The 26,192-nt window shown below is 40.1% G+C and overlaps 1 protein-coding gene across 1 annotated transcript in view; it reads right to left on the reverse strand.

Moving 5' to 3' along the window:
• Positions 1-2,863: 2,863 nt before the first annotated feature.
• PLCXD3 (phosphatidylinositol specific phospholipase C X domain containing 3) overlaps positions 2,864-26,192 on the reverse strand; it is a 52,568-nt gene continuing 29,239 nt past the window's right edge. Inside the window, exon 3 of the mRNA XM_026058113.1 lies at positions 2,864-3,059. Coding sequence (XP_025913898.1) covers positions 2,903-3,059 — 157 coding nt within the window. The 3' untranslated portion in view covers positions 2,864-2,902. The remainder of the gene's footprint in view (positions 3,060-26,192) is intronic.

A 26,192-nucleotide genomic window follows, 5' to 3' on the forward strand; every position in this document is an offset into this window, starting at 1 on the left:
CTACAATAAATTGCTGTGCTTCTCCAACAGAAAGGAGATTGACAGTTAAATAAAAACATAATTTTTTTAACCTTTTTTTTTTTTTTAACATTTTGCTAAGATTTTTCCCCCCATTAATGGAGAAACTATATGATTTGTCTATTATCCTTCTTTGCAGAGGATTTTTTTTTTTGCTTTTATTTTCCAGCACCTAAATGACAATTAGAATATAACTGATGCTAAGCAAACATTCCATAACAATGCCAATAAGCTCAAGATATGATATAGCATTATATATATATATATATATATATACAGCACACACATGCACACACTTTTTCTTAAATACAGCAAAACATTTGCTTTGAGCACACCTTTGTGTAAGTGAAAAGCTTGGTGTGTTTGGTGTGTGCTTGAGCCAGGTGTTCCAGGAGGAACTCGGTGTTGTTGCTCTCAGATTCAACAGAATTTCAATCAGAATCCAAAAAAAGAAACCATTTTTCCCCACACATATTCAGTTATGTTCAGATTATTTTGCCATATTATAGGGAGCTTAAATGTTTTGACTACATTTAAGTAACTGAAAAACAACAGGAGAATCTGGAAGCAAACAAATCCGGCTAAGAAGAAGAATGAAAAGACCTTTTCACGCCACATCTCCAATAAATAAGCAAACATTTTCATGTTTCTATATGGGACACCCCGTATAGAACAAAAGGTACTGCTTCACGAACTGTGCGAAATACACAAGTTTCCAGTTTGCACAAAGAAAACATATGCTCATGCTTCATTTTGTGTGTCCATTACATGAATTTTGCTTGGAGAGTACATGGCAACTGAAAACAAAGCGCATCATTCCCCTACAGCCCCTGCCAATATTTTGCTTAGYTGTGGGTGAAAGCCCCAAGTCCTACGCCTTTTTCAGTGCAAAGATGGGATGTGACTCTTAATGAATTTTGGGGTCACTTTGAGTCAAGTTTTTAATGCTGTAAAAAACCTAACTGGCTTGGCTCACAGATTTCACTGAGGATGAATCTTACAGTCCTAATCTCTACACAAAAAAACTGCTACTGAAGGAGGCACCATAACTTCGTAACACCTGCGCTGCTTTCTTTAACCAAATTTATAATACTCTTGTCTAGAAACCAGAATACCATTAAGCAAGTGTGCATGGATATCTTTGTATCACATACATACATTTAAATGTGTCTTTATAGTTTACACACATACRTACACACACACACTTTTTCCAAGGCTCCCTCTCTGTACAAAATAGCAGCAAGTGTTCATTTTAGTCCACTTCTTCATAAACTAAAAAAAAGCCCCAAAAAACAAAAAAGAAAAACCCACCTCTTTGATGAGACCATTTTTGTTTTTTCTCTGATCTGATGATCTTTGAGATGGTAGTCCTAATCATCTGATGGAAAATAGCAAGGGATCATAAGATGCCATTCTCTCTTCTCACTCAAGCAAGAGTTCTAGTAGTATCAATGGAAACTTGACCTTAGTCTTATCCTATAAAGCCCTGCAATATTTCAGGGAGCATTTTCCTTCTAAGACCTTACAGTATCTATCATTTCCCATAAATGAAATGTTTGGCTTTCAGAAGTTGTGTGCATACACATTGATATATCAAAGACATATGACTGGATTGTATCCAGTTAGGGGTCATACAGTGGCAATGTTCTCATTTTAGAACTCACTACATTTTCCATATATTTGAGTTTAATATGTTTCATTAAAAGTAGGGTGATCAGAGATTCTGCCACCAGAACAGTGCCATGAAGTGTATTTCCAAGCTTTTGTTAAGCTCTATTATTTCTCATGAACAATATAAGGACTATAGTTTAATGTTATTAGCTAGATATTGAACTACTCCACTCTTCAGTACAGCAATTTTTCACTGATGAAATTGGCACTGATTTTTTTTCTTTGTAATCAGCAAAGACATTTTGTGTTCATAGCTGCCTTAAAGAGAAGCTTAGACTGCACTTTTTTTTTGAAGTGTATTTTTAATCCTGTGGAATGCACATTTCCACTATAAGACTAAACCTTGCCCACCTTACAGTGCACACAGTTTACTGATCCCAAGCCCAAGTCATGCTAAACAAAGGAAAATTTCCTATTAAATTCACTGGACTTTGGATCAGACTCATATAAGATTAATCCTGAGAGGGAGTGGTGCTCCAAGCCAGCCTGACTTTATTCCTGCTAAAACCATGGAAAATGCGCAATGGCAGCATTTAGTACAGAGTTAGGCTAGCAGTACGCAACTGCTGACTTTACACAGGGCAGAGACATTGGAAAACCCCACTGTGAGAATGAACAGCAAGCAGGATTTAGTCTGTGCTCTGTGCAAGCTACATAATACATCGTGTTCACTGTCCACTGATTATGCATATGTTGGAGGCATTACTTTATATTTATTTCACAATGGTATTTAAACCTGTTGCTCATTGATAAGTACAATCAGTTACACCATCTGTCAGATGAAGTGTAGCAACTCAAAATTTTAGGGCCACATATACTGTCCTTAATCTCCCAGTGTAATGCTCACACCTATGGGAATCCTGCTGTGGGCAGAGAGAGGGCAGTATACATCTCACTGCTCTGAATGCAGCAAATTTCTTGGCACTGTTCATAAYCGTAGAAGACATACGAATCACATTTGGTACCTCATGGAAAACATGTAAGTGGCCTTCTTTTATCAAACACTGTAAACATGTTTAGTTTTGCTCTTTACCTGAAACACAAATGTAAAAAATGATCATAATTGATTAAAACATTTYCCCTTTGCCCACCCACTAAAGTCCTAAACACCTCAGTGTTATAGGAAGATCAGTGTTTTACAAGATAATTCTTTAAAATGCAATCATTGTTTTTTAACTCTAAATAATGCAACAACAAACATATTATAATACTATCAAGTAGTGTCATCTTCACCTTCATCCAGGGCATAGTTGAGGTTTATGACTGTGCTGATAAAGTCACCAAGTTCTACAAAATCTGCAGTGATAATATTTACACCACTTTCTCCTGGTTTCTGAGTTCGGACCCACTGCATCATTGCAGGAAGAGCTCTAARGATAAAACAGAAACAATAATTACTCATAAAGCAGTGAGGCAAATGCATCGAGGTCAGATTTACCAACAGTGACCTTAATTGATCTTACTTGGTTTCTAAGGGAACCCAGTGTGGAAGGACACAGGTTACTGCTCAGGCCTTTTGAAAATCCTACTCTTTATAACTTTCATTCTCTATGGAAAGAATACATTGATTGCATTTCAGCTTCTCAACAAAAAAGAATAAAAACAAAGGTCATAGAGTCTCACAGTGACTACGCATCTTGTCTTGGGGCAATGGAATGGACTAGATACCTTTTCGATATCATCCAGCCATATGATTTCATGGGAATTGTTTAAGGAAAAAGAAATCACAGAGAACTCAAGCCATTTGTAAAGCATGTTTGACACATTCTAAGAAATTCTGAAAAAACATTTTTGGGGACACTGGAGCAACCATGATATCTATAGTGTAAGTACAGCATACACTGAATATAATTTCTTTCCCAGTATCAATATCCTAGCCTTGAATTAGGTTTCTTCATAAAACAGTGATTAGTAATTGAAATAAAAAGCAGCACAGTCATACTGACTCTTTTCTAAAACAGCATATTTTTATCATATCAGACTTCTAGCACTGGGATACTGGCACGTAAAAGGTGTCTGCCTGTTTGGGTTTGTGAAAATAAATCTTTCTGATACCATGAAAACAGAAAACAATGATCTAGAATCATCTGTACAAGAAAAATGTATGGAAAAATAAAGGGTTCTCTAGTTCTGCAGCATAAAGTCCAGAAATAAGATACAACATTCAGAAGATAAAAGTTAACAGAGTTCAAACAAAGTAAGGTACAGATTTTTCAAAGAAAGGGTAATTGACCATGAGAACAAATTCCCAGAGACTGTGATAAATTCTGCAGCATTTGGAGTCTTTAAATCAAGCCTTGCTGTCATTTTAAAAATACACTCTCATTCAACCACAAGCTGTTGAGCTAAATGCAAGAATCTATGGACTRGAGATTGCAGCAGTCAGTTTAGATGAATATCATGGACTTCCTTTGCCCTAAAATCTGTAAATCTGTGATTCTCCCTCGACCTGCAAGTTGTACGGACATTTTCACAACAGTAAAATATTGGTCTGATTCTATTCCCAAAAGTTTTAGGAAAACAGGTCTTAATAAAGCAGAACTATTAGCAGGCAGATTTTACTTGTATGCGGCAAGAATCAGTCATTTTTTCTAAATAATTTAGTACTGACCAGCTTTAACTGGACCCATGTATAATATTATAGAACAAAGCACAACACTAAGGTTTTGCTTCAGCAAAATGCTTGTCTATGTGCTTAAGTCCATTGTAAGATATAGGTCAATGGCCAGCAAAGCATTTTACTTCAGGCATTGATTCGACGTGACTGAAGCATAGGCATGTATGCGCACCAGCTCATAAAACTGAGCTTAAGCACTCTGCTGCATCGGGACTCAACCAATGGCTTGAGATTAAAGTGCACATAACCCTGAAAAGCTGCATTCAGTAGAACTAGAAAAGGCAGAGGGCAGGCGTTAAATATTTTGTAATGCCTGGACTGTTTGAAAAGATTTGAGAGCAATCAGGACTAGGGCAGATCTTAGCAAAACTGTGGGGACCACCAAATTGGTGAAAGACAGCACAGAGCAGTTGAAAACTCCACTGTACCTTCACATACAAAAGATATTGCTGAACCCTGGAGAAAGACACGAGGGTGAACTTCTAAGATGGCAGTATGTTTCCTTTGTCTTTAATACCTTATTTAAACACAAAGAGTTTCAGGTTTAAGGATGAACTGATTGACTGCAGACAGGTGCAGATTCTTCCTTCCTTTTTTCCGCATAAGTTGATACCCTTGATATTTTACTCCCCCTTGAGGCTTAATTATCTTCTTTGGTGTCCTTTATTTGTTCTGAATCTGATTCTGATGTAATTCTGTCTTCAGACCATAGAGTTTGTTCTCTATACATTTAATCCTATACATTAAAATACCATTTTCCTTTTCCTACTGTGTTCTTATTAATCCAGTCTTTAACAGGGATAGTCATGCTTCCTTTTGATTAATGCTGTTTTAAACTCAGTGTGCCCTGCYCTGGAACTATCTCCAAATAGTCCTGGCTGTTAAACTGGGATATTTAAATTTTATTCATATTTCAAACAGAACTCAGTTGCACGACTCTTTGCCCGTAAGCAAATTGTTAGATAAAGTCACAGAGATCTTTTGTTCAAGAGACTAGACAGCATTCGAAGATAAGCCGCAAGTGAGTCAGATTATCCAACAAAAAGCTTATTTGCATAGCAAAGGCAAAGAGCACAGCTTTGTAAAAATAAGTACATGAACAAAAGATTCCGCTGACCTTGAGGATTCGGTCTAGGCTATGCAACTGTGCTTACGATAGAAATTCACAAAAAGCCCACCATACACATCTTCCTCCCCCAGTGCCATCTTGAAAGTAAGTCTATATCTGTGATTTTAAGACACCACAGATTGCTCAGTTTCAGTACAAATATCTCACACACATTAACAGCAATTATTAGAATAAGCCTGCTTTAACGTTCCCCAGGGTGTATCTGTGACAGCAACACAAACCTTGCTCACCCTTCCTTGTAATTTCCAGTCTCTGCATGCCCCAAACCAGTAATTGTTCTCATTAAGGKTTTTAGTCGGAAGAACACAGACCATGCTGTGTGACAGCCACCTACATGACTCYGTGCTCATAGAAACCCAGTAGATACCAGGGTCTTAATGAATATTCCTGTGATCTTGATAAACATGATTTTGTGCATGAGCATACGCAAGCCTCTCAGCCTGTAAATCCAGACAAATTGAGGATCCTGTGAGCACCACTGTATCTGTGTTAAGCAGGTCCGGGCTCTCCTATGGGGGCTGTTGATGTCCACATTTAAGGGACTTCCTGGGGGTTTGGCACCAAGGGTTCTCATGCCAACACCAGAAGGGCTGAGAGTCATTTCAGCGCAGGCCACACTTGTAGACAATCAAAGTTAGTGATCTCTACTTTTATGCAAAAGTAATTCTGCAAATTACAGTGGTGTAGTCATACTGTAACTACATCCACAACTGCACTGTGCTAATATAACCAGTTTTCATAATAAAAGAGCATCACACTGGTGATAATGACAGTGATGCCACTTTTGGAATTGCATATAGGAGAGGCTCTAGCTCTCCTTATGGCACTGAGCAATCTTAAGCCTTCTAGCCCTCCCATGCCCCAGCTGACTTCATTGTAAAATGATGCGGTGAAAGTGTGATGAGTTAATCAGAAATCCTATTTGCCTCAAATATGTGTTGGGAGATTTCAGTACTGTGAATAAATGTTCTGAAGTGCATACAAGATGAAAAGTACTATGTTAGCACGAGTGTCACAAATTAATAGCCAGGTAGCTGAAAATTCTGACATATGCAGAATACTGTGAGCCCTTTAAAAATTATTTATGTCTGTTCTGTCCCACAGCAGCAGAACCCAGTCCTTGCAACGGAATTGCATGCCAGAATTGAAGTTTTCACAAAGAATACATTTCTACATTTAAGGGTTGTKAAAATCACCTTAAAACTTTGAACCAAGCATACAGGACAGTGCTGCTTGCCTTAGCCTATAGCCACCTATAAGAGAAGGTATGTTGACAGCAAAGTCTAAGTGAGGGGAAAGACAGAAGTCTCCTTCTCTCATCTCATTAATTTACACATCTAGTCTGACTAACATTTTCACATTATTGTAACTTCACTGCCCTCAGTGGAGATTGGCCAGATTTTATACTATGCCAGACCAGCATAGGTTTCTTTGCCAAGGTACAGCACTGACCTGCAAATAAGGACCTGTATTTGAGTCATTCTTCCTCTTGCTTGGCACTAGGGAAGGACTAGCAGTTGGAGCAATACAAAGAAGAAAATCACAAGTCTCCGAGGTTTTAGCAGTGGAGGAAGGTTACTCTGCGGGTAAGAGGAGAATGGCATGTTACCTGGCACTCACTGTGGACTATGCTCATTAATCTTAGAGAAATATTTTTCTATTCTCACCTCTGTACCATGGCTGCCTCCTGGTCATCAGCTTCTCTCCTTAAGGAGGAGCGTATCATCTAATCTGCTCAGAGTTCCCTGGGAAGGACAAGGTGACTGTCTGCTGCTGTGCTCACTTACACGAGGTTGAGAGAACAAGGGAACAAAAGTGACATGAATGGGCTCGATGAAGAAGGGCTGGGTGAGATGGGCTGTAATACAGCACCAACCCATCTCCACAGCTTCTCAGCTCCCCGGGGCAGATCCGTCTCCATCCCCCGCACTGCTCAGCAGCCTTSTCCAGAAGCACTCAGATAAGCTGAGAAGTGTATGCAAAACGGGGAGACTGGAGTACTGGAGAGTAAGGACATATCTGCGCTGGACAATGTGGTGTTGTGCAGAGATATTTAACGTGGCTATATTTCTTCTGAGACCAAAGCTTTTATCTCTAACCGGCACACCACTAGGTCAGTCAGATATATCAATCATTTGGGCATGGCTTAGGTATCAGGATGACTTGCATCATGCAGGGCAAACATGCCCTACCTCACTGTTTTCAGCTTTTTTTGTTGCTGTTGAAGAGCCATGTACTTTCTTACACAGTGTTGTCACAGTGATTTTTATTTACAACCAAGTAAAATCTAGGCTCAGCTTTGACAGTTACTTTATTACCTCTATTTTCCTTGTTCTGCTTGCATGAACAGAAATGTGTGCAGATTTTTTTTTCAGCTTTGCACTTCTTTCAGTAACCATTTTCTGAGGTGTTTAAGAACAAAAAGAAACACTGCCCTAAACTACGAGACATGCACAACCCTTTTCAAAGCTACTGGATATTCCAGATCTCGCTTATTTTTTTTTAATCTATCAACGATCTTAAGTGGACTCCCATGCTATTGAATTTTGTGTAAAAAAATAATAATAATACATTCAATTAGCTTCAGYTGATGGAGCAAAACTGAGAGTTCCTATTCTGAGCTTTCAAAAAGAAAATATGACCTAACTAATTGCATTAAAATTTGCTTTAAAAATGTGCTCTTAGGCTATTTTAGTTCAGAATTAGTTGTTTGGTTTTTTTTAATGTCTGAGTCATCAAAGCCTGACAACGTGACGGAACATTAACGGCAGCAGCATGCTAAGATAGGACCTCCCCTGGTGAAACAGCCATTCCTCTCTGCAGAGCTTTCAAGGGAGGAAGAGGAGGAGGAGGAGGAAAAGCAATGTTGTAAATACAAAACAAAAGAGCTGTTCACTGCTTAATGAAAGTTTGATCACTAAATGGCAGACAAGAGGTTTTCTTTCGGAGCATATGGAGCCACTACAACCTAATCCAGAAAGGAAACCGGTCTCATTTACAGAGTGCAAAGCAGTCTAGCATTATGCCTCCATTACCAGCAACGCCAGAGAGAACTGAAGCTGGCCCAGTTGTTCAGGGCAAGAGTGACAGGTGACATTTCTTCTCTCTCCAGTAAAGCACGCTCCCCTCCTTCCCCCAGCCTTCCTCAAAGTGATACCATTCAACATTCAAGAAGAACGGCACTCCTTTGCAGGGGGATGTACTCACATGAGCAGCAGTGCAGACTCTTGGGACCTCCTGAATTTGAATTCCTACAACGTTTTTCTGCCCATCCAATTTTATCCACGTTCGCACGAACCCTGATTAATTCTGGATCCATAATTCAGCATATGCTGACTTTGGCTTTTCAAGGTTGCTGAGAGTTCATCACTCCAGTGGGAGCAGTGGATTTCTTGTGTGCCACTGCATCATAAACATCACTACTGSAAAGAACCTTGGCAAGTCATTCACATCCACCCAGCCCATCCTGAGGCAGGATCGACTATACAAAGATCAACTGTACAAACTATTCCTGGCAAGTGTTCAATTTAGTCAGCTCTTACAAACCTCCAGTGATGGAGATTTCATAAGCTTCCTCTGTGTATTCAGAACCTCCCTTCATAAATATCCTTAATTCCTCCTCATTAGTTTCAACTGGAGTACCCCAAAATAGATGCCACTAGAATTAATGGCATTAAGGTATGCTCTTCAAAAGTGTTCACCAAGTCCTCACCCTACTGCCACTAAAGATTTACTATCAACTAGTAAATAAGCTTTCCTGCAAAACATGAAGCTTAGATACCATCCCACAGTACATCATTCTGCCATAATTTTCTTTTGTGGCAAAATTARTTTAAAAGTTTCCCTTCCTTTACAGGTCAGCCATTTGTTTCTGTCCCCATATCACCATTTACTGTCCCCTCAGTTGTGCTGATACACCTGTAGAGACAAGATAAAAAGCAGCACATGGAAATGTTCTGGATTAAAGGAAACAAATCAACCTTTTTACTCTTCCCCTGTCCCAAATAGCCCCAGTTCATTGAAGAGATTTGATTTACAACAGGACCTCACAAACTGTTGAATTGGCACAGCCAGGGAACACATGAACTGAAGCACAGAGATTTACATGACTGAGGCATGGAAGGGCTGGGAAGAAAGTCCTTAAATAACTTCCTTATCACTCAGATCGTCTCTAGGCAGCAATAGTGTGGTCATAAAATTGGCACTAAAAAGGCCAGGCTGACTAGAATCAGAGAAYTTGGGCAATGCTGGGTGAAATGAGTGAATTTTATTATTCACAGTTAGCCCCAAAGGGACACTGGTGGGAATGCATTTTTCAGGATCCTGAATGGACGTGTTTCACTACCCATGAGTCGTCATGGTGCAAGTACTACCCATATTAACATCCAAAAACCCTGATTTAATTCTTCTGAAAAGCTTATCTATGATTCAGTTATCTCCAATTGCTGTATAAAGTTTGGAAACACATCAAATGACACAGACTACAATTCCGGGGCCAGATGAATATTTTAACRTAATTGATCATAGCGCTGTACTCCACAGAGCCACAAGGCACAATATGTCTTTGCCTTTCTATTGAGCTGTTGTTGGCTTTCTGCATTTCATTTTAAAAAGGAGGCAAAAAAGAGCTTGAAAGCAGCCTTTTCTGCCCTCTCTTCAAAGAACATTTCAGCTGAATTTATTGAACCTGGACCTCTATGCTTGTATAAAAAAGTAATGGGATATTTAATAGCAACAAATTGATAGTACAGAAGGTTAGTGATTAATGTTCACCATCCTATATTTATTCCTGATTCTGTTTTTGAGCCATTGCACCTACAGTATTAACTAATAGTATTAGAAATCCAGGTAGCTGGTAAAGGAGACCCTGCATTGTAAGAGAACTCACTAATGAGACAACACTAGTATTTTGGCTACTGTCTTGGTCAACATAGTGGGGAATTGAAGTGGGAAAGCCCAGAGCTATGAAAGCTTGTACTGCTACCATGCAAATTGGGGCTTTTAGCTTTTATGCCAGGACTGAAGAAGGCCTTGTAATACATGCACTCATGCTGGTATGGACAAACACCCAATAGTCCATGTATTAACAGGAAAACTACTGGCTGCCAGGAAGATGTCTGTTTCCTACGCATGGCTTTTTTAGTGATCCAGCACATCAAGGCAGACAATCTCCTTCACTGTTCTTCTACTTTATTATCTCTGTGGAGATCACTTGAGGGAAAATCATCTCCTAGCACACAAGTGGTGTAAGTCTTAAGTTATGAAAACCAGGAACAGAGAATTGTAATTACTTCCTAATTAACCTTTCAGCTGAGAGATCTTAAATCGTTCAGATGTCATTCTTTTCAACATTTCACAGCTGAAACAGAGGTAAGGCAGGACACTCAGGTGTCTGCACATGGTATTGTTTATGTGTTCGAAGCAGTTGGTTCTGAACCCGCTTCCAGATAGAAGTACTGAAGAAATGTTAAGAATTTCACAGAAATGGCAATAAGAATGGATTACAGAAATAAGAAAAGGAACTTGTTGCACTGCCTGTTAAATGAAGAAAACCTCTGTTTCACATAAGAAAACCTCTGTCAGTAATCAAGGGAATAGCTATGGGTATGGGTCCCCCCCCCACTTATCTTCTACTAAGAAAAAGTTGTGATTTATTTAACTTGTTATACTTGATTCACTATACTGAAACCATCCAAAAAAGTGTTAGAGTTCACTACAAGGTAGGAACTGCTTTGTCAYGTGTATAATGTTTTACTGAACATTCTTCCCGCTTCATATCCCCAAATCTTTCACTGACATCAGTTTTCAGTCCCCATGCTCTCTATCATGTCCTGGTCTGAGTTGTCAAGCTTTTTTTTTTTTTTTTTGAGTTACATGGTTCCCTTTGCATAGAGTTAAACACTCCTATTGTTACACAGAATTATCTCTTGTTCGCATTAGGCAAGCAYTTCTATTTTACTGTGGCACCCACCTACAGAACTGATGTAGCTAAACAGAAATCTTGCCAGCTGATTCAAAGCTCCACAAATATATAATCCTAGCAATGCTGCTTAATGAAATGCCCCTTTCCACTCTTTCCAAGCTGCAAGAAATAAAGCTCTGATAAACCTCATTTGCACTGTTAAGAATTAGGAATCACTTCATTATTGAATCTTGCATGAATAAACATCGCACAAAAAAGCAGACCCGCATTGTCAGCAATGGCAAATCCCCTTTTCCCATATGTTTATTTCCCACTGAGGGTCTTTTTTGACACACCATTTTTTCAGTCCAAAGCTCTCGCCCAAGCCTGCAGCTGAGAAAGCTGTACTTAGCAGCAGCAGTCATCTTACATGAACTAAAGGCAAACGACTCTTAGGGCAGAAGGCTCTGAACAGCTACGTGTCTTCCAAAAAACCCCTAAAGAGTAAAGTGCATCGTCATCAGCAGGGGGAATAAAATCTTACCACCTGTGGCTACCAGGTAACCGTGCAAATTATGATAAAGCCATCTGTACTGTTAACACATGACTATATACATTACAAATTCTGCCACTGCCTTCCTTGTCTTCATCGCACTTTTAAAAGGAGTCAAACACAACAGTTCCTCTCCTACCTTCTGAAGGAAAGGCTTAAGTTGGTTTATGCTGTATTATTGCTATTCTGAACACTAAAGAGGTAAAAGCCCAGGCAGACAGCAGGCTCAGGGTTCATACTGCCTTGCTTTCTGCCAACTCCAGCTGCTCACAACATGCTGTGAACGTTTCCCGAAAGCGTTGTTACCTGCCTTCCCCGAGCCAGCCCCCCAGCTCCCACGGCAGCTTCCCCCCTCGCTTCGCGTAGGAGACCTGACAGGCGCCTGAGGGGGCAGAGCTGCAGGCAGCCACCGTCTCCCTGCTTGCAAGGTGCTTTGTGTATGACACATCATTTTCTTCCTCTCCAAAACACAGAGCAAAAATGTTCTCCCTTTTGCTAACAGACAGCAATACACCAGTATGCCTTTGCAGTTTCTGTGGTAGAATATTTAGTGGAAAACGAGAACAAAAATAAAACTGCCGTGGTTAACCAGACGGGTGAGCGTGTGTGGGGGGGAATCAAATGCTGGCTCGAGACCTAATGAAACTACGATGAGCTAATTCCAGAATGAGAATCCGCTGATGTCCTGAGGAACCAGGCAATGCTCAGGGATACAGTGGAGGTGCCTGACATTACTACCCAGAATGAAACGGGAAGTGAGACACCAGTGCAGGGTAGCATGGCAGTAAAAGACGTGAGAATTGCATGGAATGATCGCAGGCTGACACTGACCTCAGGAGGATGATCTGACATGGCACTTGCATGACTGAAGAAAATCTTTTTCTATTTAAAACCTTCCTATTAAAGAAATGTCTTATTGAAAAACAAGTACATGCTTCAGAAACTGCTGTCTTGAAAAATCCTCTCTTCTGGGTGTCCAGTCCCACTCTGACAGAATAAAAAATAATTCCTCCCTGCTCCCCTCGCCAGCATGCAAGACAGTAAGGAAATGGAGTGACTGCATTTTGTACTAAGCTCAAAAGTTTTCTCAACAGTTTTCCAAGATGTCATCTGGAGCTAACTCACACATTTTCTTATGGGTCTCACGATAGATGGTAGTTTTATTGAAGCCCCACTTCTTGGAATTACATTATGTAAGAATCCCATATTTTTAGAAAGGAAGAAAAAACACTGAAGTTATGGAAACAAGCCAGGAAAGAYGAAACCTAAATAGAAAAAAAATAAAATCAAGAAGATAACAAAAGCCTCCAAACTAATTATTCTTAATATTTTTTTTCATTTCTATCCAAAATTTCAATTTTTTATTTTGGCAATAGTGTTCTTATTACTCATTTGATATCTTAAATATTATAACAAAAATAGAGGAAATACAGTTAGATGTCATTTTGGCTTCAGAGTGCTTCTTTAAGCTTTAACATAATAGACAGCGCCACAGAACAGTATAAAAGCATATTAGAGTTGGCGCAGCTGCGCTCAATATTCACACTCAAGGAAACAAGCAATTAGAAATACAAATGGCTTAATTCTTCTTTTTGAAATAAGAAAGCATGGGTACATATAAGCCCATATATATAAACAGCACTGACTTTACTGTGAAATGGAAGGATAAATTCTTATAACAGTTTTGGCCATCTACCTAGCAAGCCCAGCAGAGAATTCTGCAATTTTGATGACAAGGAGGAGCTTAATGAAGACTCTTAATGCAGACATCTCACCATGGCTCCATGTGCAGCAACCTTAGACATAATTGGACCCTACTGCACTGCGTAAGGGAAAGGATCCCAGGACTTGCTGTCGCACTAGTCTCATTCCTTACACAAGACTTCTGCTCCTCAACTTGACATGAGCCACCGTCGGGCTAAGGTTTTATTTTCTGTTAGACTACTCTCCCCACATCCCGTCCACACACTCAAACCTTTCACCAAAATTTGTTAGTGATGTAAAATTGGGGCTAGCTAGCTGGGGTGATGATACCAGCTGGAGTTCAAAGTTTGATAGAGGGAAAGGCCTGTGTGATATGCAGTAGGGATACAGGTTAAATAGCTGGTTTGCTGAACGGGCCCTGCTGTTTTCACAGCACGTGCCCAGGAGAYGGATAACAGATGGCCTCATTCTGCAAGGGCATGAAGAACCGCAGCAGCTGCTTTCTGAAAGCCTAGYGACACAAGCAGAAGCACAGACCACATATGAAAATGCAACTTCTTAGGCAGGGATTTACACCAAGAATAGGGATTGATTGCTCAGTTTAATCTGCAATGAAGTTATAGCCAGTACTAGACTACTCTTTTTAGCCATGCAGGTAAAGGGAGTCGAGGTTTTCTGCATCACACTCAGGCAAGGGCTTCATTTTCTCCCAGGGCTGCCCCATGCACTGCCTGGTACCCTTCCGAGAGCTCTCCTGCTGAGGAGTTCTTCTGGGGACTCCAGGTGCCAAGCTGCCCAGTTACTCCCAATTTACCGTTCTGCCCATTGCTGACAAGACAGGCTTTGCCCCTCGTTACATAACTCAAATTCTGGAGCATGAAAACTTTGAATGATGCAAGAAAGAAGAGAGATATTAAAAGGCAATGAATACAAAAAAGGTTATGGATGAAGTATATTACTGAAATTGGATGTGGAGAACACTGAAGTAGGGTTTACTGCAGAAGAGGAGGAGATTTTTTACCAATATTTAGCCCTACCCAGAATCTTGGAACACAGCTCAATTAGCAAAGAGATTCTGAAAAACCTCTTCTTAGTAACTGGAAAGAAGAACAAAAGGTATGTACTATTATCAGGGAAAGCAGAACAGCTCAGTGGAAGGCAGAGTTTACTTAAGAAACTTCTGGCTGCCAGCAGTATCACCCCACTGTATGACCTCTAACAGAATTTCAGACACGGTTGCAGTTTCCCCTGAAATAGATACTACAATAAATCTAAATGACTTAATTAAATACATGAAATATGTTTTTTTCCAGTCTAATAGAGTAGCGTGCAAAATTAATGTTTTCTTCTTCCTGCAGATGCTTCAAAATTAAACTAAATCTCACCTATATTTGAATCCTTTGCTATTGAATACAAAGCAAAGCAATTTCCACTTCTTTTCAAATAAAACTACTCTAAGTGGTTTTAATTCTTCATTCCAGCAAGTGCAGTTATAGTTAGAGTCTGCAGTGGCAGGGAGCAGACAACCAGTCCAAGTATACAAAATTGCATACAGCTGTTTATCACAGTACCTTGCTCAGTAATTCTACAATACGCTATTTAGTGACATACATACTACAGAAGAATTCACACCGAATTTAGAGTTGGAAAACCCACCCCTCAGCAAGGAAAATAATGAGACTCAAACCCTTCCAACTCAGCTGTCTTTCCAGAGAAAGTCACGGTAAAGAGATGGGTCTTGCAACATTTCCAGGAAGTTAATGCATTTGGATTTTTTAGAGAATGTGGAAATATGCTTCAGTTGTGGAACATCAGTAAGTAGATCGTGACGAAGCAATCCACCCAGCAAGGCTGGAATAGAAAACTCTAACAAAAATCATAGCCTTTAAAAAAAAAGGTCCAGGGAAATAGTCATTTTTCATCATTTCTGCTATCTGGACAGCAATAAGAAGCAGAGAATAAAATAAGAGCTTTGGTCTGCACATTCAAGTAATAGAAATTTGGAATAACTACAGCTTTGATTTGAACGAACAAAAATATATGAGGAAGTGAGATAATGGTGGCCAAAATGATACAGGAGCATATACAGTTTTTCAGTTAATTAAAAAAACTAAATGTCTAGTTAATGTTCAACTTAGTCAATTAAATATTCTTTTCTGACTTTTCACTTTAAATTTAAATTGTTTTAAATGATGTGTCATTTTTAAAGAACATTATTTTGAAATTGTCAAAACACTTCAATATTTCTAAAACATTAAGTTAGAAAATATCAAGATGAAATGTTTTCCTACATATTTGCCTAAAATATAATTACTCACCAAGTTTTACCCAGTTTCACAAATAGTATCAGTGCTTCTCACAAAACTGTTTTTCCAGCAAATTTCTGTTTATCATCAAAATTCCTCCTTTCTGTACATTCCTCTTCATCTGAGATACCGTCTCTTCTACTTTCTGCTGTTGTTTCCTTTGACTGTATTAGGAACCACCTTCTGGTGTGGACTGAACTTTCTCTACCTCATTCTCAACCAAGCCTTTACATTCAAAGTTTGCTTTATCAGTTAACTTGCAAGTTCTGTATCAAATAGAGAAACAGCACCAAAGACCCTTATTACACTGCTGACATTGCCACCTAAGGTGTTTTTCTAGACCACATTTAAAAACCTTATATACACAACAAGCAAAACGAAGAACTGACCATCAGTCTCTTGACTGGATCTGGGTTACAGGCTCTTGCTGCCATGCTTGCTCACTCGGATCTCTTAACACTATTCCACAGCTCTCTGGCATATATTGGACTAGGGTCAGCAACGGCAACTCTTCTTCTGGGGACACTAGTGAAAGGTATGCAGCAGCCTCAGCCCAGCAYTGGTCACTCCGAATAGCAGGAAGACAAGAAGCCAAAGCAAAGGGCAGCCCAGCACCACCCCAGCACCCCGGACCGCAGGCTGTGCAGGTCTGGATTCTTCAACCACTGAATAGCTTCTCCACAATAACTGCTTAATCTCAAAATAGATGGAGATTTAGCTGCTTTTATCCTTTTAAATTTTCTGGCTTCTAGCTCTGGCCTCACACAGCAGAACCAGCTTTGTTAATCAGCTGGATCCCAGAGGCAGAATCCTCCTAAATAGTGTCCTGGGCATTACTGCAAACCCCTGCAAAGCATTTACCAGGAGTAGCTTACCCTCAGCTATTCTTCATTCCTTCTGCTTGTTTTCCTCACAACCCAATATTAACCATCCCAAAGCATTCATACAGTAAACAGTGCAATAATTATGCCAAATACAGTATCCAGGAAATACTAGAGAATAGCCATTGCTCTTACACAACAAGAAATGTTTGTTCCGGGTACAGCTGGAGGGACACATGCTGATCAGGCTATCTTCCTGCCAAGGCAGCCCTGATGGTCAGAAGTTAGTGAGATTTGTCCCACTAACAGAGACATGTCTGGCTCTGTCTTCCCAATAACCCCCCAGACTATGAATGAAAACCGCAAGCGTGTCTTTTTCCTAATAACCAGGAGATGGCTTCTAACGTGCCTGAAGAGCACAGGCCGTTCCTAGGCCAGCAAGAAAGAGGAAAGTTGTGCCTTGCTGTCCGGTACCTCCATCTCCAGTGACAAAGCAAGCTGTACAGCAAGGAAAGTGCGCAGCTGCCTTTTGAAAGGCAGGTTAGCAGCCAGCCACTCTTCCCTAGAAACACAGGCCTGAGAGGAATCTGCTAATTAATTTTATCTGTTTCTCTTTCAAAAGCTGATAAAGCTCATCTTCGAAGCAGTCAGCTTTCTTACTCCTGCTTTTCCAACTGTAAGATTGTTGTAAAACTTCACTGCTTTGATGGCAGGAAGCTCTGCTCTCGCTCACCTCCAGCCTAAATTTATCCAGTCAGTTTATAACTCTTGCTCTTGTGAGAAAACTGGCCTTTAGCCTAAACTGTTCTTTTCCCTCCTCGGGATTTATTCCCCTGTGATATTTATAGACAGTAATCACGTAGCCTCTCAGGCTTCATTGTGCTAGGATGAACAAGACAAGCTCTCTCGATGACTTCAGTAATTCATTCCCTGATTATCCTAGTAGTCCTTCTCCGCATCAGTTCCAATTTTCATCTACTTTCTAGAACAAGGATGGTCAGAATTGTACATGATATCCAAAAAGATATCCTACCAGTACCTTGGGCAATGCCAACAGAACTTTTTTGTGCATGCTGGAAATGCCTTGGTACACATCGAGACAATACCTGTTTTTTTCCCCAGATGTGTTCCACTGAGGGTTCAGCTTCAGCCAGCCACTGGTGATACTCTACCATCTATTTTGTCTGGCTTCTCCAGCTGATGAGATCCCACCTCTCCTACTGTTGACAACACCAGTTTATTAAAGGAATGCTACTATTAGCTTCTCTTCAATCTGGTACTTCCAATCCTTCTCAACTCCATTGCTGATTCCCAAATTCCATTTTGGCTGGTAATTTCTTATTTAACACTTTTCCAGCTACATTACTAAAATCCAGATGAGACCCATTTTCCTGGAAAATTTCCATAAAATTACTTATAAAAACAAATCACACAATCAATCTTCAGCAAAACCTCATCAATGTTTATCTTATTTTCCATTAACCTCTGTATCGTTAATTATCACTTCCTTCCAATTATGCTTTACAGTCTTACCTTCTCCTGACAGCTTTTGGGGCTCAGACCATCCCTCTGCCCTTTTCACATAAGGGTGTTACATTTACTGTTCTCCCCTCTAAACCAGCTTCACAATTGTTTTCATAGGTCTGCTTTAAAAGACATGTAATGAAGGTGCTAGTGCTTTAGGAATTCGGGAATGGAGATTATACAGATCGCTCTCCTCTCTGGTTGAATGTATTAATTTCTTATAGTTTTTATAAAACATCTACTCTACTGATATCTGGAGTCCCAAAGACGGCTCCAAGAGGAATTCTGACAATTCAAACTTTGGTATCTCAGGCTGCAGTATGGCTCTTTCACACATCTTTCCAGGCTTCTGGCCTTGAGGGAGTAGGAATTTTTCCAGTCATGTAGAGGTCATTCTCTAAAAGTTTGGGTAAAGCTGGAAACAGATCATTCAGCAAAGGAAGCTTGCTAATAAAGTAAATTTTATTCTTCATATTAAAGGTTGGTTGATAAAAAATATTACATGTAGTTTTTCTTACCTGCTGCATGAAAAACTAACTTCCAAGCTCCACACTGAATAAACTAGACAGAACTTAATATGAAGATAACCAGGATTAATACAGTTATTTTAGCAACTTCACAAGGTGCTTTTAAGGTAATGGTGTTATAGGTTATTCACTGTATTGTGCCATGGAATCCACTGAAAGGACTGAAAATGGCTTATGTCACTCTGGTAGATATTTTTCTGACCTTTGAGCCATGCTTTTTAAGATTCATTACTGGCAGATTTTGTAATCAAATGCTAGCAGTCATCTTTTCTTTAATTCAACCATAACCAACAATAATGAAGTGTCTAGATGATGATAGGATCAACACATGACTGAGAGCAAAAATCAGATCTCTTGTAAAGCTAAGTCATCTCCACCAGACTCTACTATACTGCATGTCCCAAATTACTGACTCTAGATTCATCCACCATTATGCTGTCTGCCTGGGTTTCAAATCATTTTAAATTTTAAACAGGGTATTCAGGCCATTTCACTCTCAGCCACACAAATGAGGCTAAACTTTGGTACAAATCCTCCCCCCCCAAAACAAACAAACAAACAAACAAACAGGCTCTGACTTATTTTTTCTTGGAAAAAATCCTGGAAATGTGCCACAGTATATTACTTAGATGGTAGCCTTTCCCTGAAGAACTCTGTCCTCCTATAGGGTTTACTACCATGCACAGCAGATAAATTATTACTGTTAATAACACTGCTATTTTGCTTGACTAGTGGTATTCACCCTATAGGTGATGGGCAAGACTAATTTCCTATAGCCATAAGMCATACTAAAATGGAGATTTTGAATGAGAGAAAAGTACAATAGTGCCTGCAGACTATCACTTGATCAACAATGATGTCCATGGGCCAATAAAGGCTGGACACTTTGGTGCTAGATGTTTATCATAGTATTATACAGATCTACTCAGAAACCAGAACTGCTCTTCTGCGAGAAACTCCAGCATTTCAAAATGTGGCTTTGTTTCAAATTAGAAAGCAAATACAAAATGTTGGCATTTCCCCTTAAATAAAGTTCAAAATCTATTTCTGAATACAAAAATGAAATGCTTTAAATATAGAAACAGCATTAAATATTGCAATTAATACTGCATAAAAATCTGAAGAAAAGATGGAATTAATAGAAATATAAAGATGAAAGGTTTTGACATAAACAATACTGTTAAAGTAGACTTCTCTCTGGAGGAAAAATATCAAAGATTGATTCCTGAAAAAAGAGTAGACTTTAAGAAATCTGCAGTTTTCAACAAAAAACTGCATCAGTGGGAAAAAGAACAAATGATTTTGTAATCGCCTGGTTGAGCCAAATTACACAGACCTGCACTTGCTGCCACATCTAACAAAACTAACAACTGTAGACCAAAATCTTAAAGAGGAAATAAAATATTAACTAATATACCATTGATGTGATCTCAAATCAGCTTTAAAACCAAAAATGGCCAAGATTTTTCAAGCACAAATAATGATTTGGAGAGTTCTGACTGGTTCTGAAATTCACAAGTTGGGTATTCAGCACTTAAAATAATCAGACATTGTAAGAAGTCTCACATTTCCAGGAATGGTAACTTCTGAAATGATCTCATATTTTATTTAGCGACATCCCCACACTGATGAACTAGGGTTTCTATACCTCAAATGAAACAAACCACATCATAGAACATCAGGGAAACAGTAGACTAAAAAATGCATTTTATAGATTGTAAAAATGTAACAAGGGGTTGCAGAGGACATATCAACAATGAACTAAAATCCTTCTGGAGTAAAGCCAGGATAAATACTTGGTGGAGAGATGCCATAGCAAAGAGGTCATTACCTCCTCTTTCAGAGCGATGCTGAGTTGTGCTGGATCACTGGGGGCCATCAGCACAAGGAAAAGCAGACCTGTCACATCAGCCACTCAATGTGTGTGAGAGCCACTCAGGTGGCTCATGCTTCTCTTGTGAGACGCAGGCTGAGTCGCACAATTGCAATATACCCGCGGCAGCCTGTTTCCTTCTGCAGACCCCTTATGCCAGGGGTGGCTGGCTGGCCTCATCTGAGCAGCTGTCTCCCATGAGGGGTCAGAGAAGGACCAGGGGACCTTGCATCCCTCGACCCAGCACCACTTCAAATAGAGATCTGCTATACAATACAGTCCACTACAGCCTCTGTCAGTGTGACCCAACACAGTGACGCCTTGTGCATCAGCGGACACATGATTTAAGAGATAACAAGAGTTGACAAGCATAGGATTGGAGAAAAACACACATGTGCACACACACACCTTGCTTTAAAAAAGTAAGCAATTGTCTCCTAGCAAGCCACTCAGAATCTTTACCTAAGAATGGACATATCCTGAGAAGAGCTGCTCAGTGTCTGAGCTCGCCAGCTGGTATGGTCGGCACTGGCTGTCAGCAGGGCAGAAGCCCTGTGGAGAAGGTTACTGAGAGCAACTGAGCCTTGTGGCCAGAGTTCATGCAGAGCATTTCCAGATTTACTGCACAGTAAAGGAAAGCGCTGCCTGAGCTGAAAAATATTTTTCCAAGAAACAGACTACCTATAGCTCTCATGAGAAATAGCTTGGAAGAAAAAAAATCCAGATATTGCTCATAGAATTTACTAATTCCACAAATGTCCCTCAGATTGCAGAGCACAAAGAAAGCTTCTTACCAAGGGGTAACTGCTCAGTTGGATATCCATTTTTCCTGCTGTAGTATAGCCAGACAGCAATCGCACTGAAACACTGTGGCAGGAGGAGAAGGAGCCAGCAGCAAATGCATGATGTGAGGTGGATCATTATTGACCAAATGTTTTCTGATTTGAGATTAGCAACAGACTCAAAGAGTTTACCATGTATGTTGTTGACAAGGGGGAGAGAGTGGTTTTCAGGGCACTTCATTTAAAGTGTCTTCAGGATGACCTTACCCACTCATCCATATCAGCTGATTTCTGTTCTTTAACTTCTACTTTAGGATGTTTAACAGAGGGATGAAACTGGGCCCAGAGACTCACCATGCCACATGTTCATATTCTTCAGAGAACAAGTACCAGTCTTAAATAACACACATTCACACTGATATCTTCCAACAGTGACCTTCAGGACTGTCTACCTAGTACCTGATGGCTGCCTGAAACAGCATCTCTGGAAATGAAATACTCTTTCCCTTATTCTTCCCAGTGGCAAACCACCTCAGCGTTCAACACCGATGGCAACACTCTGGTTTCAGAATTCATTATTTGGTCTGAATTGTCTGAACCCTTATCATCACAGTGCATGCAGCAGAAGCAGAAATGAAACTTGCTGGACTGACTACTTGCAACAGTTGAAAGGAAGAAATGAAAAAGAAAAAAGAATGCAGGTGGAAGAAAGAGCAATGGAGAAAAGAAGCTATGGAAAGGATGAAATAACAGTGGTTCTGAACAGAAGTAGATTCTTCTTCTGAAACAGTACCTGTGATAACAGCCCTTGAACAACTGATGGCTCAGTTATGGCAGCAGGCCCCATACACCCCCATGGTCTCCAGGAAGCGTGAGGAGCCAAGTCCTCAGTGGGCAGTACCCGCCTGCCACATATATTGGGCAGACTGAGTGCAGGGGGTCACCACTTTGGCCAGCCAGCACCTGCCCCGCAGTCGGACGGATACCCTCCCCCTCTGCCTGCTCTGTATCTTGCTTTTTAGCACTAAAGCACTGATTGCCTACGCTCTCTGTTTCCACCCTTGTGTCCAGCCACCAACTTTTCAAAATACCCTCTTGAATCGACAGCAGGGAATAAAGGGGTTGCCCTCTTCTCACTTCCTTCCAGGAAGCTGCAGTAAGCAGCAAAAGCAACACAAACTAATGTATTAACTCTTGAAAAAAATCCTGCTCACAGAGAAGCAAGTTTCTCTGAAATAGCCACTCAAAGCTTGGGAAACAAGACAGCAAATGAACTGGCTAAAAATGTTCACTTCCTAGTTAATCAAGCAACACAGTACAGTATTACCTGTACAAATTATTTGTATTATGGCATTGTCTAGGAGCTCTAATTTGAATCGGTCTCACTGGATCAGGAGACCCAGACTTCATAGTACGGAAGTACCTGACTTTATAGTATATAAATCCAAGTCGGAAGGGAACAAAGGTCCATAGCTGTCCCCCATCACAGGCCAGCAGCAAAATTAAGGAGCCATGTCACCCAAGATCTGGTTCAGTTCTTGACCTACTACACAACAGTGCCTGCCAGCATAAGAACAAGTAGTAATCGAAAGAGCCACTGCACTACTTGAAACACAAAGCTAAGCAGGTTTTGCTACCCCACCATAACATGAATGATGGTAAGGTTCCTCTTTCATGCCATAGCTCAGAAAACAAATTTTCAGTGGGGAAGTGCCTGCCTATCTATCACCATGGCTCCTACATGACTCTCACCACTCAGTCTGCTTCATATCTTAATACAATTTTATGATATAATACATTCTATATGGCAGTTGCTTAGTTACAAAAACTCTCAGATCAACAGCTACAATATTAAAATCTTGCCAAAGGTCAGATCCCACCAAATGATCATGCAGTGTCTTAAAGACATGTCTTTTATTATTTTTCTTAGTATCTGAGAGAAATACTGAATGACATTTTGCTATAATAGCTTGTGCTCTGTTGAAGCAACAACACAACACAGGACAACATGTGTAATGGTGTCATTATAATTATAGATATAGTCTTATTGTAATCTCCCATTACATGAAGCTTATATCTTAGTCACAAAAAAATCATTCCTGGCAGAAAATGGAATAATGAAGCTTTTGCCTATGAGTAAAGTTGTGGAGAAAAGTTCAGTAAAATGAGTTTAAACATTTCCAGACTTTCAGAACAAAAGAAATCAAAATACGCTTTATATTGTATCAAAACAGTATCTTTCACAATGATTGTGGCTCCCCAAGAAGGAATTTCAAAGATCCCCACAGACATGAATGAATTCCTAAGAGAAAAACGTCATCATCTCCATTTTAATAGAAGGCAGTAGGACAAACATAGGCATTTTTCTAGCTTAATGCAAGTTCTACCTCATATAGAATGTGGTGCATCACCAAGACCTTCTGCCTGGCTGCCTTCTCTATTTACCAAGTGCTTTACCTCTCCACCGTTTCTAGTTCTTTCTTTTGTACAAATGTGGCAATAGGTTGCCAGGATCCCATACTGCGTCCTCTGTACATTATGTACCAACACAATTCTGGGTATATCCTGCATGCTTAACTGCTCATTCAGAACACACAGGCTACTCACTTATAAGCATTGAGAAGCATTTCATAAAATTAATTTCAGGCTTGTGTGGACCTTCAAGAAGACTTAGGCAGTCTACTTCAGAGATGGCAGGCTCATCTTCCTCAATTATAGCTGTTTTCTGGTGAGAAAGCCATTTAACTCTTCCTCTCCCCTCCTAATCTCAGAGATGATTCAGACATTTTATACGTGCCAGTACCTTCTCTCAACCATCGTTACTGCCGGACACTCGTGCCCCACTCTCTTGACATGCCTTTCAGACTCTATTAGCCCTGTCTCTCCCTTCTTCCCTATCACAACAGAACATGTAACCAGAAGCGACAGTTCTTCAGAGCAATAGATCCTGGGGGAGGATTTTTGTAGCTGAGCCACACTTCGACTATATCCTCAACCTTTCTACCTTAGAAGGCTGGTTCCTCACCCTGTGACCCCTTGGATGCCACCACAGCCTACTCATTCAGCATTCACTCCCACATTTCCAGCCTACTACCCAAGGAGAGGACAGAAATTGGAGATATGCAAATGACTTCTCTAGAAAGAGCGTGGATGTATTCCCTCTAGATTGTACTTCCAAAAACCTCCAAGGCCTTGGAGGAAGCTGTGAGTTGCCCAGATCCATCTGGAAGGATATATCATGTGTAAAGGTTTTAAGAGCTGACAGGAAGTTTTTGACAACTTTCCATCCACATCTTATCACTCCAGGAGCATAGAGCAGATAGAGGTAATTAAAAATTCAACTTCTAAACACGTAGTGACTGCATATTAGTTAGTCCAAAACTACCCAATTCTTTGCTTAGAAGTTGACAATGATGCTGCTATAGATCTAGTTACTTACATAGTCCTGAACGCAATGGTTTGTGGTATGCAAGTGCTAATACAACACAAACCTAGATGTTGTCATACCTGCTAAGTTTGTATTTATCTGAGTTAGTATTAAATGTCTTTGTATTACAGAACATCACTATCAGCTTGAAAGCTACCTTGCAGATAAATCTGGAAAGGCTTGTTTGTGCAAATCTCAGTGCTTGTCTTGTATCTTACAAATAAAAAGGAGAAGGACTAACCCATCAAGGAATTGTTCCCTTCACAGTAAGCACAAAGCAGCCAGGCAGTCCCAGACCCTGCACTGACAAATATATTTCCCCCAGGGTCAGCATTTGTTAGCATCTGTTGGCTGTAGTATTTCCTTAGTAATCTAAGTAATGTCAGAAAGATCAAAGAAAACCCAACTGGCTTAATGAGCCACTTGCAATTTCACTACAGCAGCTGCGTGGATCGAAGCATGGCATCTCTGAGACAAGTAGATGTCAGTGACAGCATACAGCAGCGGGGCTGCGGGAATGAAAATTTACTTTTCACAATGAAAAACACTTACTGCTTTCTGTATACGCAAACTCAATGCTGCTCAGAGAGTATGAAGATGGGATTGCATAAAGTTATGAGTAGCCAGACAACATATACAATAGTTGCAAATTGGTGTTTTAGCGCCTAACATGATATAAGTTATGAGCATGCCACATACAGGCAAAGACAGAACTGGTGATTGCCAAGTCAACTTCCCTTGTAGACTACATCCCACAGGCTGTTAGTATGTATTTAAATACATAGATACAAGTTATTAAAAATCCTGTGCTCTTCTGTTTTGTGGTATTTTAATACTATTCCAGGCTCAAAACCAGACAAAGCCATCAGACACCACCAGCCAACACTTCCCAGGGGAACACTATGCTGAAATCCTTGGCCACACAGATACTCTCTGATGATGAAATGCCACTAAAATGTCTGCCAGTAAAATCAGACTGAACATCCATGACCCAACTGAAGTCAAGGTCTCCCTGTGCTCATTTGTGTAAAAACATAGCTATTGCCTTTTGTCTGGATGTACTAAAACAAAAGTTAGGATAATTGAAGGGAGAATGGAAATACTAAGGATTTGGTTGGATTGCACAGTGTAATTTTAAAGTCCATAGCAATACACCAGAATATTGAACAACAGTTTGCACCATGTGAAAAAAAGGACAGCTGCCTCCAAAGTCAAATGTAACGAGGAACAAGGATGCTGGTACAGAATCACAGAATCACAGAATCGCTGAGGTTGGAAGGGACCTCTGGAGATCATCTAGTCCAACCCCCCTGCTCAAGCAGGGTCACCTAGAGCACA

This window comes from Apteryx rowi, unplaced genomic scaffold (genome assembly GCF_003343035.1).
Source record: "Apteryx rowi isolate R43461 unplaced genomic scaffold, aptRow1 scaffold_143, whole genome shotgun sequence".
NCBI classification, from domain to species: Eukaryota; Metazoa; Chordata; class Aves; order Apterygiformes; family Apterygidae; genus Apteryx; species Apteryx rowi.